Here is a 23,507-nt window from a genome sequence, read left to right on the forward strand (position 1 = left end):
TATTATTATTATTATTATTATTATTATTATTATTATTATTATTATTATTATTATTATTATTAAGTATTATGCCTGCTGGCAGGTCCTGGGACTAACGAGATGTTTTCTGAAGTTCAGACCTGGAAATGTTTGTTCCACATTTCTCGATCTTCACCTTCAGTTAAAACTGCCAATATTTTCGTCTAGTCTTTAAATCATTGATCAGTTGTGCTCTTCTTCGCAATCCTCGCTTTCCTATTCGTCTTTCTGTGGCGGTATGAAGAAATTTTTTCGCAAGATGTGTCCAATCCACTTTGCCTTCCTACGAAGAATGTTGTCTAAAAGCGTCCTGTCTGACAAAATAATTTAGTTCATATTAAAATTTGTGAAAACTTCAATTTCAAAATGACCCAAATCCGCCGGAGAATCTTTCTCAGGAGGAAGAAAAAGAAATATTACATTTAGGACGTTATTCTATTCAGCTGAAATTATTTTGTGTTAAAAGAAAGGTTTCGAGCTGAACTTAGAATGTAATATTTTACTTGTGAATAGCCCTTAAAACATAGATGTCAACGAACAGAAAAACCAAAAATACGAAGAAAGTGGACCAAACCCTGAACTAGTGTTGTACACGAGATTGCAGAAACTTCTCTCTCGTCTCAAAAATGAGCCAAGAATAATCGTGATTTGAGTTTCGTCTTGAATTTCAATATCCATTTCTCGTCTCGACTTTTGTCTCATAACCAACATTACTTGGTTGGTTAGTAGGTTGTTCCTTTGCTTGATTTGGTTTTTGTTTGGTTGATTATTTGATTTCTGGATTGTTTGATTAGTATTTATTTGGTTTGTTGGTTGGTTATTTGTTATTTGAAGTTTATGGTCCATTTAAGTACCGAGGTTGTATGAGACGTGAACCTACAGTTTAAGATGCAATAAGAATAACCAGCAAATGAATGAGAAACAACATATCCTTAAAGAGCACGTACAATAGAGAATAAAAAATTGAGAGGGTTAAAACTAAAAGACAAGTAGATGCAGATGTCATTAATGAATAAATTTAATCTGAAATTCAACGCGTTTGAGAATATTACTAGGTACATTGCGCTGTACATTAAATGTGAACTGAGCTCAGAAGTGAGTGTTACTTGGTATATTTTCTGTCAGTTGGAAAAATTGGCTGTAAGGGTGTGATAAAATATTGTAATCGATTGAACTATCATTATCCTTCGTTTCAGACATAGGGTATTAGAGTGTTTGTGGCTCTAACATACAAACAACTTATTGACTGTCATTAGATCAACTACTCCTAACTCAAATCAAGTATATGTCACGGAAGGTGGAACAGTTCCACCTTCCTTCGTGAGTCATAGGAATACAGCTTAAATATCAAGTCGTGCATGTATTTCGTTACAAAAAAGTAGAATAACATAAATAAAAAAAGAGAAAGAAAGAAAATGACAACATTTATTGATTTGTTATCAGTGCAGAACATAAGTACTTGACCTCAAAGAGTATCACAAAAATTTGCCATTTATTTTATAACTAATGAAACAGTTCTTAATAATACTATCAAGTTCTTAATAATACTAGAGACACACCTTTAGCAAGTTTTAAGGAGATTTGTTCATCTTAATAGAGAAAATATCACGTAATACAAACCAAACTACTTTAAGTGAGGTATATGTTATACAGCTACTTGATATTTTATCAGTTTATTCTAACATAATCTTAACTTACGTAGCAAAACTAAAGTATTCATTTGAGATCGATTCTTTGATCAAAAACTACATATTCTTACAAATTTAATGGAAACAAATAAGAAAAATAAAACTTGCCAGATCAACAGTGGTCTACCTAGAGTAATTTAAGTGAAGGGGCCAACATTCGCGTCGCGGAGGAGCACTTGTAAATGTGTGTCCACCAAAGAACTCTTCTTCCCTCTCGCTTATTAGGGGGGGGGGAGAGTGAAGTCTGACTTCAGGTAACCTGCTTCCTTCCTTTCGTTCATTAGGTAGTGTTCAAATCTGCTTTCGTATCTCTTCCAGCTAATAGAAATTAAAGAGTATGATTGCGCTTTTCTACAGCATTTGACGACATATTATTCAACTTGTTGAACAGAAGTTTAATATTGCTATGCTCACAACATGTGTACATCAGTGTGTGCGTGTGTGTGTGTGTGTGTTGGGTATTGAAAATTTCCGTGAAGTAGAGCAAAATGATGATATTCGAGTATTTTTTTTTTTACTATTGTTTTATTACAAAATGTTTTTCGATACAAATATAACTACAAATATGCGATCCGAAGACAGAAATGGAGTTCCTTATTTTGGTATTGATGAGTAAGGATGTCCCAGCAGGGCCCACTCGCAGCTAAGTGACAGGTATGGAAGAGCTTCAGGACCCAGTCGCAGCCAGGAGATAGTGTAGGTGTCTCTCGAGACCCACGGAGATGGCTGTAAGGAGCTCTGAAGGTCTAGTCGCAGCTAGTGATGGGCAATGAGAATATTCCCAGTGGGAAGGAAAATAAAAATGGGAATATATCCGGTTTTTTCCCTGGCATATAAATTCCCGGGAAGGAATTTATTTCCATTTCTTTACTTCATCTTCTAAATTACAAGAACCATGTAACGAATTACTTTGTTTTCATTTATTATGATTTACTTCTAGATTTTAAATAATTTGGAGGTTAAAAAAAATAAAATTCGTTAACTGTAGGCTTACTTTATATAACTTATAATATGATTGTTAAAGTTCCATTTCCATTTGCACTAAAAAGTGGCAAAGTAATAATTTATAAATGATGAAAACGAACCAGTTTGTGAAGTAATGTAGACATTATGTAGAAATAGAGATGAAGTACTATTAATACACCCCAAACCACCGTTAGTAATAGACGTCCATCTGTCTCCTGTCTCAGACTCGAATTTCTGAAGAGGTACTCGGACATCTCTTACATGTGAATTAACGCACGAAATTTCGAGAAATAGGTAGGAAGAAAGGTCGTGTGTGGCAATGTTACGTGCAAAATTATAAAGATAAGTCAGTATCTTGCAAATATTGTGAACATAAGTATGTATGAGCAAATGTTTTTAAAATGGTGAGACATGTGTCTTCCTGATACCCAACCTAATTTGTTTATAACATTTAAAAATTTAATATGTTTATAATATCAGTAGTAGACTCAAGTTTAGAAAATCCACTTACATATAAATTTAAACTGTTTAGTGGTGTAAAAATATGTGGACTTACTATACCATTTTTTACCACATATTTACTTGCATAGAACGTACTGTAAGTAAATATACATTTATACGTACACAATAAATATAATAAAATATTAATAAAATAGCATAATACCGTTCAGAATATACATTTTAAAGCATCCTCTGGAGACAACAGTAATAATATACTGATAGAAAACAAATTTAACTTTGAAATCATAAAATAGTAATAGAACGCAATTTTCTTGGTGATTGTACATAAATTCCCGGAAAATTCCCATTTTGGGGAATCTTCCCGGGAATATTCTCAAAAAATATCTTCCCGAAAATTTATCCATCACTAGTCGCAGCAAGGAGAGAGTGTTGGGTTGGTTTTCTCAGAGCTCCAGGCAAGCTGAGAGAGGTGTTGACCAGCTACAAGTAGCTTCTAAGATGCTGCAGCTCCTTTTGTAGCTTGTCCTCTGACCATTAGAAATCCTCGGATTGGTGATGACGATTGTTCACTTCCACGATTCATCTCATGTTGTTGTTAATATCCGTCGTCTTTATTCTTCTTTTTCATTCTAATCACATGGAGCGCTGTCATATACAGGAGATATTACAATTTATATATAAGTACAGACTACAGGAAACATATACAGTCAGAACTTTTGAGCATAACATTGACAGAAAAAATACCAACTGCATTGAATAAAATGTAGTTGCTTTAAAGACCAAGGACAGTAACAGAATTGCAGTAATATCAGAGATTTACCCGTGCTTTCTCACAAAGTTTTTCTAAAAGCCTATCGACAGAATTAGTCTAAAACAGTTCACTTTCGAACGAAAGAAGTACCAAGTTCGCTTAACGCCGAAGCAGCATCTAGTGTCTGTATGATGTTAATGCACGCGTTGGAAAACGAAGTTTTACATGATTCAGAACATTCTTTGACGTTATGTACCCTTGTTAACTTCCAATGTGTGTTTCCAATTCCTGTACCCGGTCAAAGTAAATGCATCGTTCGAATATGGTTTTAAAACTCTATATGTTAAACAAAATGCTCCATCATGCGAAATTGAATATTCCAACCACTCTCTGCCACTGTGTCAGTTACTTGAAAAAAAAAAGTTCATCCGTTTTATATTTTGGGAACACTGCCAGCATTAGCTGTGTAAGAACATTATTATCTAAGTCATACGGTACTGAAATATTTTCTTCTCGACTATCTTATTTCTCTATTTATCTTCCCTCAGGAATCATCTCCAGCAGAATTAGATATCTTATCGGAAGACTGGATAAAACTTATCCAGACTTTTATAATATTTTAACAGAGACATTTCAGATATTCGAGTTGTAAACTCGCACAAGAGTATAGTAAATAGTGTTGCAAGCGGTGTTCAAAGATTGTATGGAAAGCATTCTAAGTGCGATGGTTTTAATCCTCATACTTCTCAGACAACGTCTGCTTTTCTAAGGTAGTTAGACAAATATATTGTTGCACTAAAAAGACCATTTGATCGATTTATTTATTTATTTATTTATTTATTTAACGCCTTTGGTTACACGCGTCCTCTTTTACACCAACTAGTGCAAATATGGTTAATAAACTTATTACGTTCTCCACTTTAATATTATAAAAGAACTTAGGTAGAACAACAGAAAGCATAAGTAAGCAGAGAAAAGAATAAACAAACTACATTTAATTGTTACGGTGACATACAACACACACACACACACACACACGCATATTTATATTGACATCCTCACACTACAAACGCATACATAAACATTCTTGTCCAAACTAACAGAAACTCGTAGACTCTCAAATTACGGTACGAAGTAGTAAGTTCCTACTGTAATGAAACCATGAACTAAGAATTAAAAAATCATAATTTTTCTCATAAAAATGGCAATTTGGTAGGTGAAAATGGAACAAAGTTTTTTGTAATATCTTAACTGTTGGATACATGCATAACATTATTTCTAAAAATCACAAGGACAGTATTTGTAATCAAAAAATCGTTGGAAGCAAAAGCAAAATAGTCAAGAATCACCTGTAGTCAAATAACAATGTTTTTCAATAGTAATTAACATTTGAACAAAATCACGAAAAAGACAAAAGCAAACCTCAAGGTAAATTAAAGTTCAAAAATACTTATTTTTTGCATCATTAGATAACAACAATATTTTGTCAGAAAATGTAATTAGCACTTTCCTAAGATTTTGTAAATTTTTATGTTGGCTTTTGGCAAAGTAAAAAGAAAAGTAATAAGGCAAACAAGGACAATAGTCCATATAAAATGACCAAATTTGCAACTAAAAAAATAATTCCGTATCCTGCATTCTGGATCCTGCATCCAGCATCGAAATGGAAAGATCCATACGAAATTACAAATACTGCAAGAAAGACCATTGTTTGGTCAAAACCAAGCGAAATATATGCTAAAGTAAAGTATGACTACAGAGAACATTAGCTGTCTATTTTGCATGTAACATGATATTAGGAGGTCTCTGAAAGTAACAGGCAAAATTTTAATACTTAAATATTTAGCTCATTTCTTTTATAATTGGCTTAGCATTAAGTAAATCTAAAAATTATTTGTTATACAGTTAAGCTAACATACTATGTCTGGTTCTAAACTCAATACTCTTTAAATGTTCTCAGATGAATAATTATATTGTTACAAAAATATCCACTATACACTATACTACCATTGTAAGCTAATTGAATCATCAATAAAATATTGTCATTTGTGACAATAAGAAATTGCAACCCTTCAATTAATTTCACTCTTTAACAATTTAATTTAATTTACGTATTCATACTTTGCATTTTAGTTGTTAATATAATTAAAATTTATTTTAATCTTTATTTTCTTTAACACTTTTTTTACTTGTGGTACACTACGTATATCTCTAAATTTTAAGCAAAATCTCAATACATTGGAAGAAGTTTATTTACTTTTACTTTCTGAGTACTTTGAGCAAAATTTTTGTAAGTTATATAAGATTCTGCCTCCAAAATTAAAAAATCTTAAATACTAAATCCGCATCTTGAATTTGAATATTACCTTTCTCATCTAGATACAAGCTGTGTGAGTGAAACATAAAAGAATTTCCTTTATAAGTAAGACATCTGCAAATATTTTCTAATTAGAATTTTCCGTTTGTGGGGTAAAACAACAAATCCACTGTCCCCCACAGCTACACCCCTGCACATTAATATGGTGTTAAACCACCTTTCGGGCTCAGAACAGCTCTGATGCGATTTGAAATAGGTCATAGAGGTTGTAAATGGTAGCAAGTATAAAATAACACCGTTCAGGGTTCAGTGCATCAGTAAATTCCATGAGAGAGAATGGCGGCTTAAGTCTCCTGCGGATTCATGTCTCCAAAATAGACTCCAGATGTTCAATTATGTTCAGTCAGGGGATTGAGCGCGCGAGGGAAAGTGTTCAACTTAATCTAGATATAAATAATTTTGATTTGAAGTTTAGTTTAGTTAAAGAGATTAAAAATTAAGATATTTAAATAAAAATAGAAAATATATAGGATAAATGACAAATTACCTATTTTAAATTAAAAAAAAAAATATTATCAATGTTTCCAGCTCCCCAATACCATACTGAAATCTAGAGCAAAGTGATTAAAGATATAAAATAAAAGATAACATAAACCTGAACAAAAAGAATTACTAACAATAACACTTTTGAGCTGAGAAGAATAGTACACCAATATGAACAAACCGATCTATTTTTGCTCGTAGAGAATCTCAGGAACATATTTAATTAGTGTCACATTTAAATACGAATATTAAAAGAAGCACAAAACATAAAGAACAAAATGTTTCTATTATATATATACATACAAATACAAAATACTTTCTATGTATTTACTAATGATGTTTCTTCCCTATTTTTTTCGTTAACAGTGGGAAATTTACTAATATGGTTTCCTTAAATACAGATATAAATACATTATGTATCCTATATCGTTGGCTTTCGGGACGAAATTCACGTCACGTGTCGGGACTGTTAATCATTTCCTGTCATTTGTGACAACTCGTTGTTAAAAGTGGGAAGAGAAAGGACCACGACAATGACTGTCCTTCACCTGTTAACAGCACATTATTCTATGGACACTACTTCATGCTATTTGTAATCCACATACGTCGTAAAGGGTGGAGGAAAAAAGTTTATTTCTTCATTTAAAAAAAAAAATCTTAATATAAGACAATTTTGATTGAAAGAACAATAATGCATATTGCATATTATATTGACATTTCTTCCAGTTTTCTGTACTATCCAGGGGCGGATCAAGCGCTGGGAAACCCGGGCGATGTCCGGGGCGCCAAAACGAGCCTCAGAAAGTAAACTTTTATAACGTGGTTCCTACTGGCTTTTTTGGTTTATATTCTTGTAAAGTAGCATCAATTACATCATCTTTTTCTATTCCACCATGGAAGGAGAGAATTTCATAGTACTATGGGGGGCTGTATCGACAAACGGAGATACGGCATGTAGAAGAAAGAGTAACAGAGATTGTTACATACTCGGATATATGGTAGAATGACTGCTGATGTTATTAATATAACAAAACAATTCACAATATAGCAGTAATCATGTCACCATGAGTTGTATTCAATAATTGCTTGTCAATATTGTTTTTGCTTAAACATATCTGTACATTAATAATAATAATAATAATAATAATAATAATAATAATAATAATAATAATAATAATAATAATAATAATAATAATAATAATAATAATAATAATAATATAGAACACAATGTAATTGATACCATATGTGTATTATTAAGTACTAAATATATTTATGTATTTGAGTATTAATTTTCCTTTTGAAAAATGGGCTTAAAATATTAAAATAACTGTAATAAAATGTAAAATATAGGCTAAGGCTAGGGAGGCCCAAAAAGTCACTTTGCCCGGGCGGAAATTTTGTCTTGGTCCGCCCCTGATATTATCTAATAATCATCAAGAAGTACACGAGAAATGCGCTTGATATTCAAATAATAAACAGGAAACGTCTCAGTCTGTCCATCACGGTAATTCTAATAATGAGCAATCATGCTAATAGATGTCTTTATCTGCACTACCATGTGTTAAACTGTCAAGCTAATTTGCTCATTTAAAACTTGTAATGTTTGCCATTTGTTATTAAAATTGTGTGATTTAATTGTAACTTAAAACCTAGCTATTGCTTCAAATAAATTAGTTCAAAATATGGTAAGTGTCACAACTATATTTAGATTTTAACTTACTCTATGACCTATGGAACCGGAGGTTCAATGCCGCGTTCACAAAAGCTTTCCATTGACTTCTGCCCTTAGCCAACTATATCCAGTTTCTATTTTGTTCCTATTTTTGCGAGATCTATTTTAATACTGTCCCCCCATCTGTGCCTAGGTCTTCTTAATGGTTGTTTTTCGATTGGATTTCCAGTTAAAACTTTAGAAGCGTTCCTCCTTTCTTCCATTCTGGCAACATGAAATGTCCATCTGAGTCTTTTAGACTTCATGACGCTAGACTTGATGACCCTCGTTATGAAGTTTCAGCCATTCCGGATTTCCGTTTCTCTTGGGTCCGAATATTCGTCCCAGGATTTTATTTTCAAATACTTTCAGTATGCGTTCTTGGCTCAGAGCAAGCGACCATGTTTCACAACCATACAGTACAACAGGCATGATTATCGTTTTACATATTTAAGCTTCAAACTCCTCGACAGAATTTTAACATTATATCAATTTTGTAACCGCATTTTTAACTTATAACCTCTTTTGCATCATGTGGTAAAAATATGATTTAGTTAGTCTACTATAACCAGTGGTGTCATTCGAATCATTTAACAATCGGTTAGTTAGTGTTTAACAACCGGTTCTCTAATTAATATAGTAATTAATATAGACATTGAGCTAGTAGGCCTATGACAATATAGATAACAAGACGTAAACATTGATACTAAAAGATTCATATGTGCAATAATTCATTCAGCTCTAACAAAAGAAAGTATAATTCGCAATAAACAAACCTTTTTTAAAAATCTGGTAAAGTTATTTAGATATTGCATTTTTACAAACGGAGGCATACACTGGAAAATGAGTGTTCACAAGAAAACATGAGAAGTTATAGATAGTGATGAGCGCAAGAGTCTTCGTCTTTCAGTTTGTGCAGAGTCTTGCATGCAAAACCAAGACCAAGACCAGGAATCCCGATGCAAGACCAATACCAAGGGGTGCAAGACCGAGACCAAGACCAAGACCACACCTGCAAGAACAAGACTCTTGCGCAAGAGTCTTGCACAAGTACCTGCTCAGTGGTTGAGCGTTCACCTGAGGTCTACAGGGTGCCTGGTTCGATCCCAGCTTGAGCCATGTGAGCTTTTTTGGTGGGCAAACACCGTGCGTGTAGGTTTTCTTGGAGTTTTCCTGTTTCCTTCTACTTTCTTCATTGCACCATTTCATTCATTTTAGTCATCACCGTCCCCCGTAGCCTCGATGCATAAAACGTGGGACGTTAAACTAGATATTTCATTTCATTTCAAAACATACTAGTGGTGTTCTTCTTCCAAAACTAAAGAGAAATGTAGTATTGAACATCGGTTATTCCGTACACCATAGGTGCCGACTACATGGATATGGCCTTGGCTCCGACGCTCAAGCATCCGTTGGAAATTTTTAATGTGTGCTCGTAAAATTAATATAGAAATAACGTTTCCATGACATTGACAAAAACGTAGTGCATGTGACTGCAAGCTTGATTTCATGGCCGGATGCCTATACATTGAATAATTGTTTATCAAGATAACAACTAGCTTCCTTAGGTATGCGGCACATCGAGGATTGAGCGATATAACATTATACAACAACAAATAATTCGTATTCACAAGTAATAGTGATTTTGTACAGTTATTTCAAATAACTTGGAGTTTGATGTCATTATTTTGTATTTCAAATATACGTCAAAAGTATTTATATAAATTTAGTTTACACAAAAGACAGACAGTTGAGTCGTTTCCAGTTTTCACTCAAATTATTCTAAAATATTAGGAGGTTTGATTATAATCATTATTATTTTAATTTTTCTCTCTCTTTTTTGGCCAATATTGCTAAATATATCATCATCATCATCATCATACCTATTCTGCCATTAATGGCAAGTCACGTGCTGCAGCTGAGAAGCTTCGATGTAGGGTTGTTCTCAACTAGCTTCTTCGTCCTGACGCAGAATTTTTCTGTTTCAATACCTTCCTTCAACTACAGTCTCCTTTATCCCCCTCTCTTTCCTTCCACCATACCCTATAGCACTTGCCTCATAATATAGTTCCTTCTCACACAATGTCTCAACCAAATCCTCTACCTCATCTTAACAATATCTAAAATTCTTCTTTTCTTCCCTATTGCTACTATTTCTAACACCTTCTCATTTGTTTTCAGTTCAACCCAGCTAATACTCTCCTTTTATTTCTCCATGCCCTCGTTTCGGCAGCCTCCAATTTGTTTAACTGCTTTTTCATAATGTCGATGTTTCTGCCCCATGAAATACATATTGGAATCAGTAAAACAAAATCTTAGTATTTAATTGGAAGTTTGTTCAATGCAAGGATTAGCTAATCGTGTTTGAAAAGAAAAAAATATGATGCCTTTGGAATGTAAAAATAAGTTTGCAATTCATTGTATTTCTTTTACCTGTGCCGCCTTGAGTTTCTTTCATGCGTTTCAGGGAGTAGTCTCCCCAGTTTGGGAACCAGTGGAGTATTGGAATTGTTAAAAATATAAAAAGATTACGAAACGTTGTGATTTATCCCATAAGTAGTGAAGTGTGGGCACCTATTGAAAAAAAAATAAATAACGGTCACCGCCTATGTTCTACACTATCATCATACTTACACGAAGGTATACTATATTACATTTAGAAACATACATTGTATTTCCGTTACTATTGGCGCGTTGTAAAATTTATTATCCCTTATATCCAGAGTAAAATTTACCTATAAAAAGCATAAGATTTCTTAAAAGCAAGACTTGCAAGATGCTTGCAAGCAATACCAAGACCAAGACGAAGACTAGGTGTGCAAGATCAAGACCAAGACCAAGGGTTCCAGTGCAAGTCCAGGATCAAGACCGGATGTGCAAGACCAAGACCAAGACCACCCAAGTCTTGGTCTTGGTCTTGCATTTGCTCATCACTAGTTATCGGTCATCATTATTTATGAAAAACGCATCATTTCGGAATTATAAATCACCGAAAATTAGTTAGAACGATGTTTAAAGGGTCATAACTCTGGTACAAAGTCTGGTGAAAGAGCAAGGCGATAATTTTGAGTCAAGGTTCCATTGGTGTGTCAGTAAATATGAAGATTTTGTTAGTTTTTAAGTTTCTGACCTATCATTTCTTTTAGAAAACCACATGAACTTCCTTCTATGCTTCGGGTGTAACTCTGTCGCCGCCCCTATTACACGCTTACTGGTACATTAATGGAACCTATGCTTGTTTAGCAGAGAAATAATTGATGTAACATAAAGATTTGATCTTACCTTTCATCTGTACTCTTGCTTTTCTTATATAAAGAAATAAAGTTCTATTGTTTTATCTTCAGAGAATGTAGGTGGTATTACTTAACAGTTATTTACTGTCTTTTCGGCTGTAGAATAAGATCGTAATATTGGATTCCGTAATTAATTTTCTGTTTTCCGTTCTTCGACTTAACTACATGATTGAAATGTTAATTTTTACAATTTTGTGAAAATAACATCTAATGATGGCACCAGCAAAGACGGAGCTGGTCACAAAGTTCCTGACCCATGACCTAGAGACCCTGAGACAGTCATACCCATGATCGACCAGACCCGGAAACCGATAACCTAGAGTGACCCGTGACCTTTATAGACCAATGTGTCCTGGAGATAACGAAGGATCGTCATACGCTTGGGGAGTATGTGTAAGAGTGCTAGTGTAATTATAACTAACACTATTCTCTTCTCTCTCCCTGTTTTCTCACTAAATCTATAATTTTCTCTGTGTGTGTCGAGGCATTACACCCTAAGATAACCACAAGCTTTATCAGAGTCATAGGCGTAGCTACGGGGTGCATCAGGTATTTTGTCAGAGCACACCCTAATAATATCGTTTGATTTTTTTAATTCAATTGTCATGCATGCTTAGATTTTGTTAGAATTGAATTCTTTAATTCACTGAATCGAGATTTTATCGGTTTTTAATACACTTAAAGCCCAATAAAATGAGCAAGTGTGGATATCATAGTGAGAGGGCTTGTTGGCCATAATCGCTTAGTGCACACCCATATGAAAAGTTATGTTTAAATTATCTCTATGTACACCCATATGAAAAGTTCTGGATAAGCCTATGAGAAGAGTATAAATGCATGAGAATCACAGAAAACAGAATCAACCAAGTTTTTCGCGATGAGGCAACATCAAAGTTTAACCTGTAAAACCGTCGAACCTGTAAAACTTGGTGTTTAGAATATAAAAATACTGCTGAGCCCGAGCAATGTTTTGTTAAATGATTTTTGCATAGTCTCGTATATTCGAAATTCATTGTATTATTTTGCAATATGGGCAGACGATAATATATGAAAATATATTTAAAATATTCAAGGTATAGTATATTGATTAAGAAACATCACACTGAGAATCAAACAAATGAACGTTCGAGCTGGAGCGTTCCTCAGTAATGTTCAAGAGCTTTCTTCAGCTTCTGGGTCGCTGGATCTGTTCTGGCTGACCCATACAAAGGTCGTGACCAAAGTGATTCATGTGACCGTGACCCATTCCGTCACTGGGCACTCTTAATTCTGTATTTTGGTGCTACGTATCTATGTTTTTTTTCTCTCTCTCTCTCTTCGAACCTTGGTATGTGTAAAAGTGGGTTTCACATGGTCTTGCGATGAAAGGTCTTTTATACCGTATAGTTTGATATGTGCAAAAATATCTTTCTAATGCGAACGTGGTGCCCATTAAGTTGTTGTGTCATATTTCAATAAAACACATTTACTAGGAAAAGTGTTGACGACGGTTTCAAAGTAAGATTGATTTTCTTATCTATGAATGGCTATTAATAAATTGTTGTGTTAAATAGGAATTAGGCAAATTAAGAAGTAATATATTTTGTCAAAGTTGTCACTAAAACACTTTTGAACCCCAACCTCCTCTTTTCTTTACAAAATTCCAGATACACTAATGTTCAGAAGATTAAACTTGAGCGAACTAGAAAGATGAAAGAAAAGAAATACATGAAACATTTACCTTAAGTATGACCGAAGATGAAGTATGTTCTTTTAAAGCTTCAAGTTCCAACTTCTTCTCTGATCACAAATTGTTCCGATTGACGTGAAGACATGAATAAGACTAAAATAATAGCCACCCAGGAAATCAAGTAAATAAATAAAGAAAACGCGAGTATCCAGAGAGAGACGTAAGATGTGTGAAGGTCATTCGAGAGATTTTGAAGGTTATCACACGATGGGAAACAAAATTAAAATTGAAAGTTTTTATATAGAAGGGATGTCTTATCCGCATTACCTGATGAACAACTGTAAAATTACAACTAGGAAAGAAAGGAAAGAAAATGCAAAACAAGAAGACAGAAAAGATTTGAACCGTAAGAATTCAAGGTCAACATTCTTGACCTTTGACATGGAGTGTGTGTCGCCGTCTTCTGACGTAGTTGTTTAAAACATTATTCACAAAAGCCAAACACGACATTTATTGCATGCTTCCATTATATTATTAAATACTATTACGGAAATTTTCTTCGTTTAAAGAACGTCTGCACGTAAAAATAGTTTTACGTAGAGGTGACAAAGATACTATTTGCATCTCTTTTCAATTCAGGAAACTCCGTTGCTATCGTTCTGGGATTTCCCTCACCACTAACTTCAAGTGGCGTTACGGTAGATTTGCCATTATGTGTGTGAGAGCTTTATGAAAAGAATTCCCGTACATTTCCCCTTTCCAGAAGAATATTAATTAATTGACTCGGATGTTGTTTAAGGAGCATTTAAAATACACCATCCCTTTTTAATATCCTTTGTTTAAAAAGTAATTTGAAACGTAAATAGAAATACAGCATAGCTATTGAAAGTCGTACTAAGGTTCTCTAAACGAGACCTCAGATTACCTTTTGTAAAATTCACTTACATAATATAGTCATTTGCAACTGGGTAATGTAATGCAGGTGCAGATTATTTACAATCTGAGAGGAACAGTAGAGAAAAGGAGGAGAGAGAATGAAGTAAGAGAGTGGGATAATCACATGTCTTACAGTGTAAAAAAAGTAGCTATGAATTCAGTGGCGGCGTAAGGGCGGGGCGAGCGGTGCCCCCGCCCCGGACTCCACTTTGTGGGGGGGCCCGGACGGTAGGTAAAAAAATAATTACTAAAGAAACTTGTTAGCGTGAGGTACAAGGGCCGTCAAGGTTTATAATTCACAGCTTCCCTAAAAGTAAGAGTAAATATTTAATTGTCGATCAATATCACTCCAAATGACAGATGAAACAACAAAAACATCTGTCTAATAAAACTAATCAGTGCCAGATTTCCGAATAAGCTAAACAACATATAGGTTAGGGGCTCACTCTTGGGGACCTGCAAAAAAATTAAAGAAAAACTGAATGTAGATTTAAAACAAATAAAATAACAGTTTTATTATCTTGTGGGCTCCTAGAGAAATTTAAAGGAAAAGCTGAATGTAAACAAACGTTTCACTCTCTTGGGGGCCCCAAAAAATTTAAAGAAAAAAGCTGAATTTAGGTGAAAAATAAGTAAAATCAGTTTCACTCTGTTGGGGCCCCAAAGAAATTAAAAGGAAAAGTGTATGTGGATTAAAATATGAATAAAATAAAAAAATCACTCTGTTCAATTACTTCAGAGAAATTTAAAGGAAAAATCTGAGTGTAGATTAAAATATAGATAAAAGAAAAGTCGAAGTATATTGTGTTGTCTACATTCTTCTAGCTTGCTTCCTGAAATATCACTATTTATTTACTTATCAGTTCAAGAAAAGATCACAAAGAAGTGATGAACGTACATAAAGCTTTATAAAGATAACCAAGAAAGTTATGTCGTTTTTTGTGGACGTCTGTGTTCAAATGGCCCTCATAACGTGCGTTGAATGCAAATGAAGATAAGGTGAAGATCAGTTGTTTGTGTGGGGTATATCCAACACACTACCTGGTTGTGGCAGTTCAGTTACACCGTGAACTTACGTAAGGACAGAATGAACATGGGATCTCCAAAGAGCGTCGTAAGTGCGTATATGCTGTACGAGTTCAAACAGGAGTCAAACGCCACTGCAGCGAGGCGGAAGACATGCCAGGTCTTTGGTGAGGGTGTCGTGACTACGTGGACAGAACAACAAATGGTTTAACAAGGTTAAGGCCGGTGATGAAACACTCGAAGATGCACCACGTGCCGGAAGACCAACACATTTACGAAATGAAGATCTTCAGGCAGCAATTGAGTCGAACAGTGTCCAGACATGTGAAGAACTGGGACTACAATTCAGTATGAGTAGAGAAACCATTCGGCAGCACCTCCATCAACTTGGGAAGCACTACAAGTTGGGTCGATAGATCTCATATGATTGGACTCTGGGCCAGAAGGCAACGCGAGCAGACGCCTGTGTTTCTTTGCTGTCTCGTCTGAGGAAGGAGCCATTTCTGGACAGAATGTTGACGTGCGATGAGAAGTGGGTCCTGTACAAAACTCCACGGCGCCGTCGTCATTGGTTAGCATTCCATGAGCCGGTTCCAAAACAGACAAAACCAGCACTCCAGTGGTCCAGTGATCCTCTTGTGTTTGGTGGACTGCATCGTGCGCGGAATCGTGCATCGGGAAATGCTACAAGCTGGTCAAAGCATCAATGCAACTGTGTACTGTCAGCAGTTGAGCAGTGTTTAAGAAAAACTCAAAACTCTGGAGAAAGCACTTCTGAATCGTAAAGGTTTTCTCCTTGTTACAGGACAACGCTAAGCTCCACGTGGCTAGGATGACCCAGGACACCATTCTACGCCTTAGATGGAAAACACTATTGCATCCGCCACACTGCCCGGACATTGAATCGTCCGATTATTAGTTGTTCCATTCCTTGAACAATCACCTTAAAGGACGCAGTTCAAATCTCTTGTAAAGGTGCAAAATGCACTTGATACCTTCTTCTCTTCACCCACCAAGTTCTACCAGCATAGAATCCATGGCCTTCCAGAACGTTGGCACGTCATCGATGCGGATGGGGAGTATTTTTGATTTTCCATGTACGTCTTAGGTGACATATCGATGTTCAGTGTGGTTGGTGGAAAAGTGACGGAACTTTCTTGGTTATCTTTATATTAGGGTACTAGCATTCTGTTCCTAATTAAAAGCTCTTTGGTGCAGACGCTATAGTTGCTGATTCGCTTTTTTCCTTCTGTCTTTTACAAGTCGAATTTTCAGCGAGGGAAACTCTTTTGCTTAGTTGGTTTCTCCTTTTTCACTCTTGTTTCTTGGCGTACAAATTTACACTTCAGCCCACAAATTTAGGGTGAATAAGATGTTCAATTAAAAACAAGTGTTCAAATGTTCAAAAGAAAAAAAAACGTGAATTATGTTATATTGCTTCCTTCTATTTTTTAGATACAAATAAAATAGAACTATTTTCTTACTTTGCGAACTTTGTGCAGCAGCTAAATGATGAGAGCGAGGAAAGGTTAAAAGCATGTTTGTTGCTCTGATTCGGCTTTGTCCTAATCGAATGACCTGGATGTGGCATAGAATTGTTTATATATAATCTGTTCACTAAGATGTGCTTAGAAACCTAAAGAACAACTTGACTTTTACCCACAAGGTATACTGAAATGTGTATTTTCAATGGGGCTTGAAGCTTACAAAAGTTTGGCAACCGCTTTTCAGATTTTGATAACACTACCCGTATCTGTCGTATCATTTGAAAGGTCTTTCAGCAAAATGAAGCTGATAAGACCATACTTACGCTCCACTGTAAGTCAAGAAAGACACGAACCCGGACATTCTTTCTATCGATAATGGAATAGCATCTACTTTGAATTTTGATAATATAGTTGATACTTTCGCAGATACTTTCGAAGGAAGGTAGCATTCTGAATGCTGGCGAAACACAGGCTAATAAGGTAGTGGAACTATTGCCGAAAGTAGTTTCAGGTTTCAACTTAAGACAATAAAATTACAAAAGGACTAAAAGAATAATAAAAAGAAGTCAAGATCTGTTAATTGACTAGTGATGGGTAATAATGAAAATTAGGATAGTACACAACCCATAGTAGAATTCCATGCTCACATATTTAATCTATGATGTAGCCCTATCCCCAATTATTTAATACATTCAGGATTTTTTGTTACAGTATATTCTAATACTAAGTGTGTGGATAAGCTTGCATATGTGCATTATTTTTATTCATATTAGTTTCATTTTTTGTATATAGTTTAGTGAATTCTTTGTGATTCTTTTAGTGATTTTTCTGGTGAGTTTTAGTGAGTTGTGTTTGCATTGGCTGGCAACAGTGCCTTCAGTGTTCTATTCAAGTTGTGTCTGTGCATTCGACAATGTGCTGTGAAGTGCAACTAGGCAAACATATTCATTCATAGGTTTAGAAAAACATATTTATTCATAGTTTTTAGAGAAACACTCATATTCATTAATATACAAGATTTACATGTTCGTAGCAGTGTTTTAGAGTGTCAGTTTATGTGTGACCGAAGACAAAGTATGATGGTAGCAAGCAACCATGTGGTTTAGCAGCAAACAAGCAACAATTACTGTAGAAACAAGTTAAGATAAGTAATTCATTGTACTAATATTTAAGTATTATATCATTATATTAACATATGAACAAAGCATGTCATATTTATCATATTAACGCATGTACCTTTAAATGAAAATTGAAGCAAGTAACATCTAAAATATTCGTCAAGTCTTATTTCTCGATCCTCCATGATATCCGGGTGAATCAGTAATATGGGTTTAATCATACAGTTCATTAGCTGTGGATGTGATATGCGTGATTTGTAAATAAAGTACATAAACATATCACTCCTTTATACATCACATTTTTTTTTGGTCCTCCGTCCACCGGATATCAGAACGAGAAACGTGACTTTGCATTATTTGTTCTCGTGTGTGTTTGTGTGGGTGCTGCTGTCATAAGCAGGACAGAACTGTTCATATCAGTACAGTGGTATGTGTGCATTCAACCCAGCTGAATTCAAGGTTACACGTTTGTAGGTCACTCAGAAGTGAAAATTAAAATATATTGTCAGCGGTTTGAGTAGTTAAAAAAGAAGGACTGAAACAATGGCAGAAGTGCAGTTGGGTCAACTAATTAAGAAACGTGCTTCGGTCAAAGGTCAGGCAACAAGAATACAAACATTTCTTCAAAAACTACAGAATGAAAATAAACCTAGCATACAAGAAGCAAGAACGAGACTAGTTGCACTTGAAGGGGTTTTTATTAAGTTTGATGAGATACAGTCAGAAATAGAGCTCTTGGATGAGACGGGTGAACAAGAAACGCACAGAATTACATTCGAGGAACTGTATTATGATTCAAAGGTTAAGTTACAAGAATTTATTGATAGTTTTGATCAAAAAACGGATTCAGAGACAGCAAATAACAAAGCCACAAATTCTAGTAATTCAGTACAATTGCCTAAAATTTCTTTGCCCATATTTTGTGGTAAATACGAGGAGTGGTCGCCGTTTAAGGACATTTTCATTTCCCTTATTCACAATAACGAATCATTAAGTACAGTTTGTAAATTTCAATATTTGCGCACATCGCTCAAGGGAGAAGCGTTTACATTAATAGCAAATCTGCCAACGGTAGAAGTAAATTACGAAATTGCATGGAAGCTTCTTGTTGAACGCTACGAAAACAAACGGTTAATAGCTTCGACATATGTACGAGGGTTGCTCAATATCAAGCCAGTAACGAAAAAAAACGCTAAAGACATTAGACAATTTGTAAATACTGCACGCAGTAATTTTCAAGCCCTTGAAGCATGGAATTTGGACAAACCTTTGCATGACGTACTACTAACACAGCATTTAGTAGAAAAACTTGATTCGACAAGCAAAAGGGAATGGGAAGCTGAGCAAAGTAGTGACTCCTTTCCATCGTTATCGGAACTATTTTCATTTTTAGAAGGTCGTTGTCAAATGTTAGAAAACATTCGTCCTACTCAATCTGAAAGTACTTATGACAACAAAAGTGTAGATTCTAAAGCAAAAAGAAAGAATAACAGTCAAGTGAATTCGTTTGTTACTATGCTTCCAAATGCATGTAATATTTGCCGTAGCAAAGAAACGCATGCTGTCTTTCGCTGCCCAGAATTTCTGAGTGCTAACATTAATCAAAGAAAGGAGCTCGTGAAGCAAAATAAATTATGTTTTAATTGCTTAGGTAATAAACATCAAGTAAAGGCATGCAAATCAAGTACTTGTAAGAAATGTAATTTTAAGCATAACACACTGTTGCATGAAGATGCTACTCAGGAGGCTACTAACAAAGACAGTTCAAGCAAAACAAATAACAATAATACTAATGTACCTAAAGTTAAGGAACAGAACCAGGTTAAAGTTCAACCACAGGACTCTTATTGCTCATTTAAGATTAATTATGGTCAGCAAGTCTTATTAGCAACAGCGTTAGTTAACGTAACAGACACTAAAGGTCGTTTTCAACAATGCAGAGTGTTATTAGATGCAGCGTCTCAATCGAATTTTGTAAGCGAAGCTTTAGTTCATAGATTAGGTCTCAAGAAAACGAAAAATCGTGTTCCCATTAGAGGTATCAATTCTGTAACCTCCGAAGCTCAGCACAATGTTGAAGTTCATATTTACTCAAGAACATGTGATTTTAATGCAGTGGTCAATTGTTTAGTATTACCAAACATTACAGGTTGCATACCTTTTAAGGATATTGATTACAGTAATTGGAACTTTCCAAAGGATATTTGCTTAGCCGATCCAAATTTTAATCACTCGTCGTCAGTGGACATGCTTATAGGTGCGGGGTTATTCTACAGTCTCCTTGAGCCAGGCCAGAAAACTAGAAAAGGACATTATCCAGTTTTGCAGGAAACGAAGCTAGGATACGTTGTCGTCGGAAATATGCCTTCAATACCCGAAGAAGCCAACCAGTCGGTAATTTCATGTTTTGCTCAGATGGAGACAGGCTTGGATACACAATTGAGAAAATTTTGGGAACTCGAAGATCTTCAGACTAAGATTTACACGCCGGAAGAAGAAAATTGTGAGAAGCATTTTTTACAAACTACAACCAGAAACGAAGACTTCAGAGAAAAACAACAGCCAATCATACTTGGTCAGCAAGACGGTGTTAAGACTTTAGGAATAGCATGGATTCCATTAACAGACAAACTTATAATTTCGAACAAAATTTGTAAAAATGGAACTGCAGTAGAACGTAATGTTGCAATGACAAAAAGACAAGTCGTCAGCGTAGTGTCATCTATCTTCGATCCATTAGGTCTAATCGCTCCAATTGTCATCAAATACAAGAATTTCTTACAGAAGTTGTGGAAGACAGGAATGGATTGGAATGACCCATTAGACACAGTCCTACAAGTTGAGTGGAATCAATTAATGTCTTGGCTACCTGCGATGGCGAAGATACAAATTACAAGAAACGTAATGTCTTCGGAGAACGTTAAGGAAATTCAATTACATGGTTTTTGCGATGCAAGTGAAGAAAAGTTTGGAGCAGTAGTGTATATCAGGGCTACAGACGATCAAGGAAACATTGAAGTCAATTTACTTTGTTCAAAGTCGAAGGTTGCACCACTGAAGAAGCAAACCTTGCCTAGATTGGAATTATGTGGAGCACTGTTACTTTCGAAGCTAATAGACAAAACATTATCCATATTGAATATAGAGGTCAGTGGTATACACCTGTGGACAGACTCGACGATAGTTTTGTCATGGATCAAATCACCTCCCAATCGTTGGAAAACATTTGTATCCAACAGGGTGGCTCAAATTCAGAGAATCACAACTATCAATCAATGGCACCACGTGCCAAGTAAAGAAAATGCGGCAGACATAGTTAGTCGAGGAGCGGATCCCAACACTCTTATTCAGTCTCGAGAGTGGTGGCATGGTCCAGAGTTTCTTCACAGAGCGGAATGGCCATGTCAAGAACAAAATGAGCCAGCTAATATTCCAGAAGAGAAGAAAGTCATGATAAGTTTGGTGGCAGTTCATGAAACAAGCTTTATGAAAAGATATTCATCGTTAAACAAAATGTTGAGAGTAGTAGCATATTGTTTGCGATTCAAACAGAATTGTCTTTCCAAGAAATTAGAAAGAAAAACCGATAGTCTTGACGCTTCGGAACTTCGTTTAGCGTTACACAGATGTATCAAGATAGTACAACATACTACCTATCATCAAGAAATATTGAACTTGCAGCAACAAATGGAAGTTTCAACAAAGAGCCCAATCAAGGATCTTTTTCCATTTCTTGACACGGAAGGAATGCTAAGAGTAGGAGGAAGATTGGAACATTCAAACTTAGAGTACGACAACAAGCATCAATTCATCCTACCTGCAGAACATCATTTCACCCACCTGATAGTCAAAGAAGAACATAAAAGGTTGCTTCATGCAGGACCACAGCTTCTTATTGCATCTTTGCGTACCAGATATTGGATTCCAAGAGCTAAGAAGATGGTCAAAGCAATAGTACACAATTGTTTGGTTTATTTCAAGTGGAGACCAACAAGTTCATCTCAGTTAATGGGACACTTACCCAAGGAGAGAGTAAATGAAGCAAGACCATTTGTACACGTGGGAGTTGACTATGCAGGATTCTTTTATGTCAAGCCCACGATTCGCAGCAAAATTCAAATGAAGGTCTATGCAGCGTTGTTCATCTGTTTAGCCACTAGAGCAGTTCACATAGAAATAGTTTCAGACTTAAGTTCTCAAGCCTTCATCGCAGCATTGAAGAGATTTATTGCTAGGCGAGGAAAATCCTTATCTATCTGTAGCGACAATGGTTCAAACTTTGTTGGCGCCAATCGAGAATTGCAACAATTTTTTGAATCCAAGACTAACCGAAAGGACATCCTGGAATACTCAGCTCAAGAAGGTTTAGAATGGAAATTCATTCCTGCCTGATCTCCTCACATGGGGTCATGGGAAAGTTCAATAAAATCCATGAAGTACCACCTACGGCGTGTAGCAGGAACAGCAAGTCTGACATACGAAGAGTTGAACACGTTACTTATTCAAATTGAAGCCATTCTAAATTCAAGACCATTGACAGCCATTTCCAAAGATCCTACAGATCCAATGTATCTCAGTCCAGGACATTTCTTGATTGGAGCTACACTTCTCAGCCTTCCGGAACCAGATCTACTAAACGCACCTATCAACAGACTAGGTAGATGGCAACGGATTCAACAAATGAAGCAGCATATTTGGAAACGTTGGTCAAGGGATTACCTCAACCAGTTACAACAAAGAAGAAAATGGAAGTCAGCTCAGCCTAATCTACAACCGGGCATGGTCGTATTGTTAAAAGAAGACAATGTTCCTCCTCAAGTGTGGAAGTTAGGTTTGATTGAAGAAGTTCATCCGGGCAGTGATAATTTAGTGCGAGTGGCAACTGTGAAGTGTAAATGTGGCATTTTTCGGCGCAGTGTTGCTAAATTAATTCCTTTGCCCCTAGAGCATTAATTGATTGTGTCCAATCAAGGAGGGGGAGGATGGATAAGCTTGCATATGTGCATTATTTTTATTCATATTAGTTTCATTTTTTGTATATAGTTTAGTGAATTCTTTGTGATTCTTTTAGTGATTTTTCTGGTGAGTTTTAGTGAGTTGTGTTTGCATTGGCTGGCAACAGTGCCTTCAGTGTTCTATTCAAGTTGTGTCTGTGCATTCGACAATGTGCTGTGAAGTGCAACTAGGCAAACATATTCATTCATAGGTTTAGAAAAACATATTTATTCATAGTTTTTAGAGAAACACTCATATTCATTAATATACAAGATTTACATGTTCGTAGCAGTGTTTTAGAGTGTCAGTTTATGTGTGACCGAAGACAAAGTATGATGGTAGCAAGCAACCATGTGGTTTAGCAGCAAGCAAGCAACAATTACTGTAGAAACAAGTTAAGATAAGTAATTCATTGTACTAATATTTAAGTATTATATCATTATATTAACATATGAACAAAGCATGTCATATTTATCATATTAACGCATGTACCTTTAAATGAAAATTGAAGCAAGTAACATCTAAAA

The 23,507-nt window shown here is 35.4% G+C and overlaps 3 protein-coding genes across 3 annotated transcripts in view; 2 read left to right on the top strand and 1 right to left on the bottom strand.

The window, feature by feature from the left end:
* Positions 1-13,559, bottom strand: part of LOC145667273 (phospholipase B1, membrane-associated-like) — a 47,330-nt gene extending 33,771 nt beyond the window's left edge. The window contains exon 1 of the mRNA XM_081734905.1: positions 13,470-13,559. The gene's annotated coding sequence lies outside the window, so the exon portion shown is untranslated. The remainder of the gene's footprint in view (positions 1-13,469) is intronic.
* A 6,673-nt stretch (positions 13,560-20,232) lies between these two features.
* Positions 20,233-22,377, top strand: LOC145679205 (uncharacterized). Its single transcript, XM_081749794.1, has 2 exons — positions 20,233-21,432; positions 21,967-22,377. The coding sequence occupies exons 1-2, from the start codon at positions 20,233-20,235 to the stop codon at positions 22,375-22,377; spliced, it is 1,611 nt and encodes a 536-aa protein (XP_081605920.1).
* Positions 22,378-22,386: 9 nt separating this feature from the next.
* Positions 22,387-22,938, top strand: LOC145679211 (uncharacterized). The gene has a single exon (XM_081749801.1). It carries the CDS (start codon positions 22,387-22,389, stop codon positions 22,936-22,938), a length of 552 nt encoding a protein of 183 aa, XP_081605927.1.
* Positions 22,939-23,507: the final 569 nt, after the last annotated feature.

Source organism: Thermobia domestica, chromosome 1, assembly GCF_964235325.1.
Source record: "Thermobia domestica chromosome 1, izTheDome1.hap1.1, whole genome shotgun sequence".
Classification (NCBI taxonomy): Eukaryota; Metazoa; Arthropoda; class Insecta; order Zygentoma; family Lepismatidae; genus Thermobia; species Thermobia domestica.

What these genes read in the sequence shown, in the direction of transcription:
- LOC145679205 (XM_081749794.1), top strand. Translation starts at nt 20,233, where the DNA reads ATGCTTATAGGTGCGGGGTTATTCTACAGTCTCCTTGAGCCAGGCCAG. An exon ending in ATATTCCAGAAGAGAAGAAA is followed by an intron (nt 21,433 to 21,966) that starts GTCATGATAAGT and finishes GTTTATTTCAAG; the next exon opens with TGGAGACCAACAAGTTCATC.
- LOC145679211 (XM_081749801.1), top strand. Translation starts at nt 22,387, where the DNA reads ATGGGGTCATGGGAAAGTTCAATAAAATCCATGAAGTACCACCTACGG.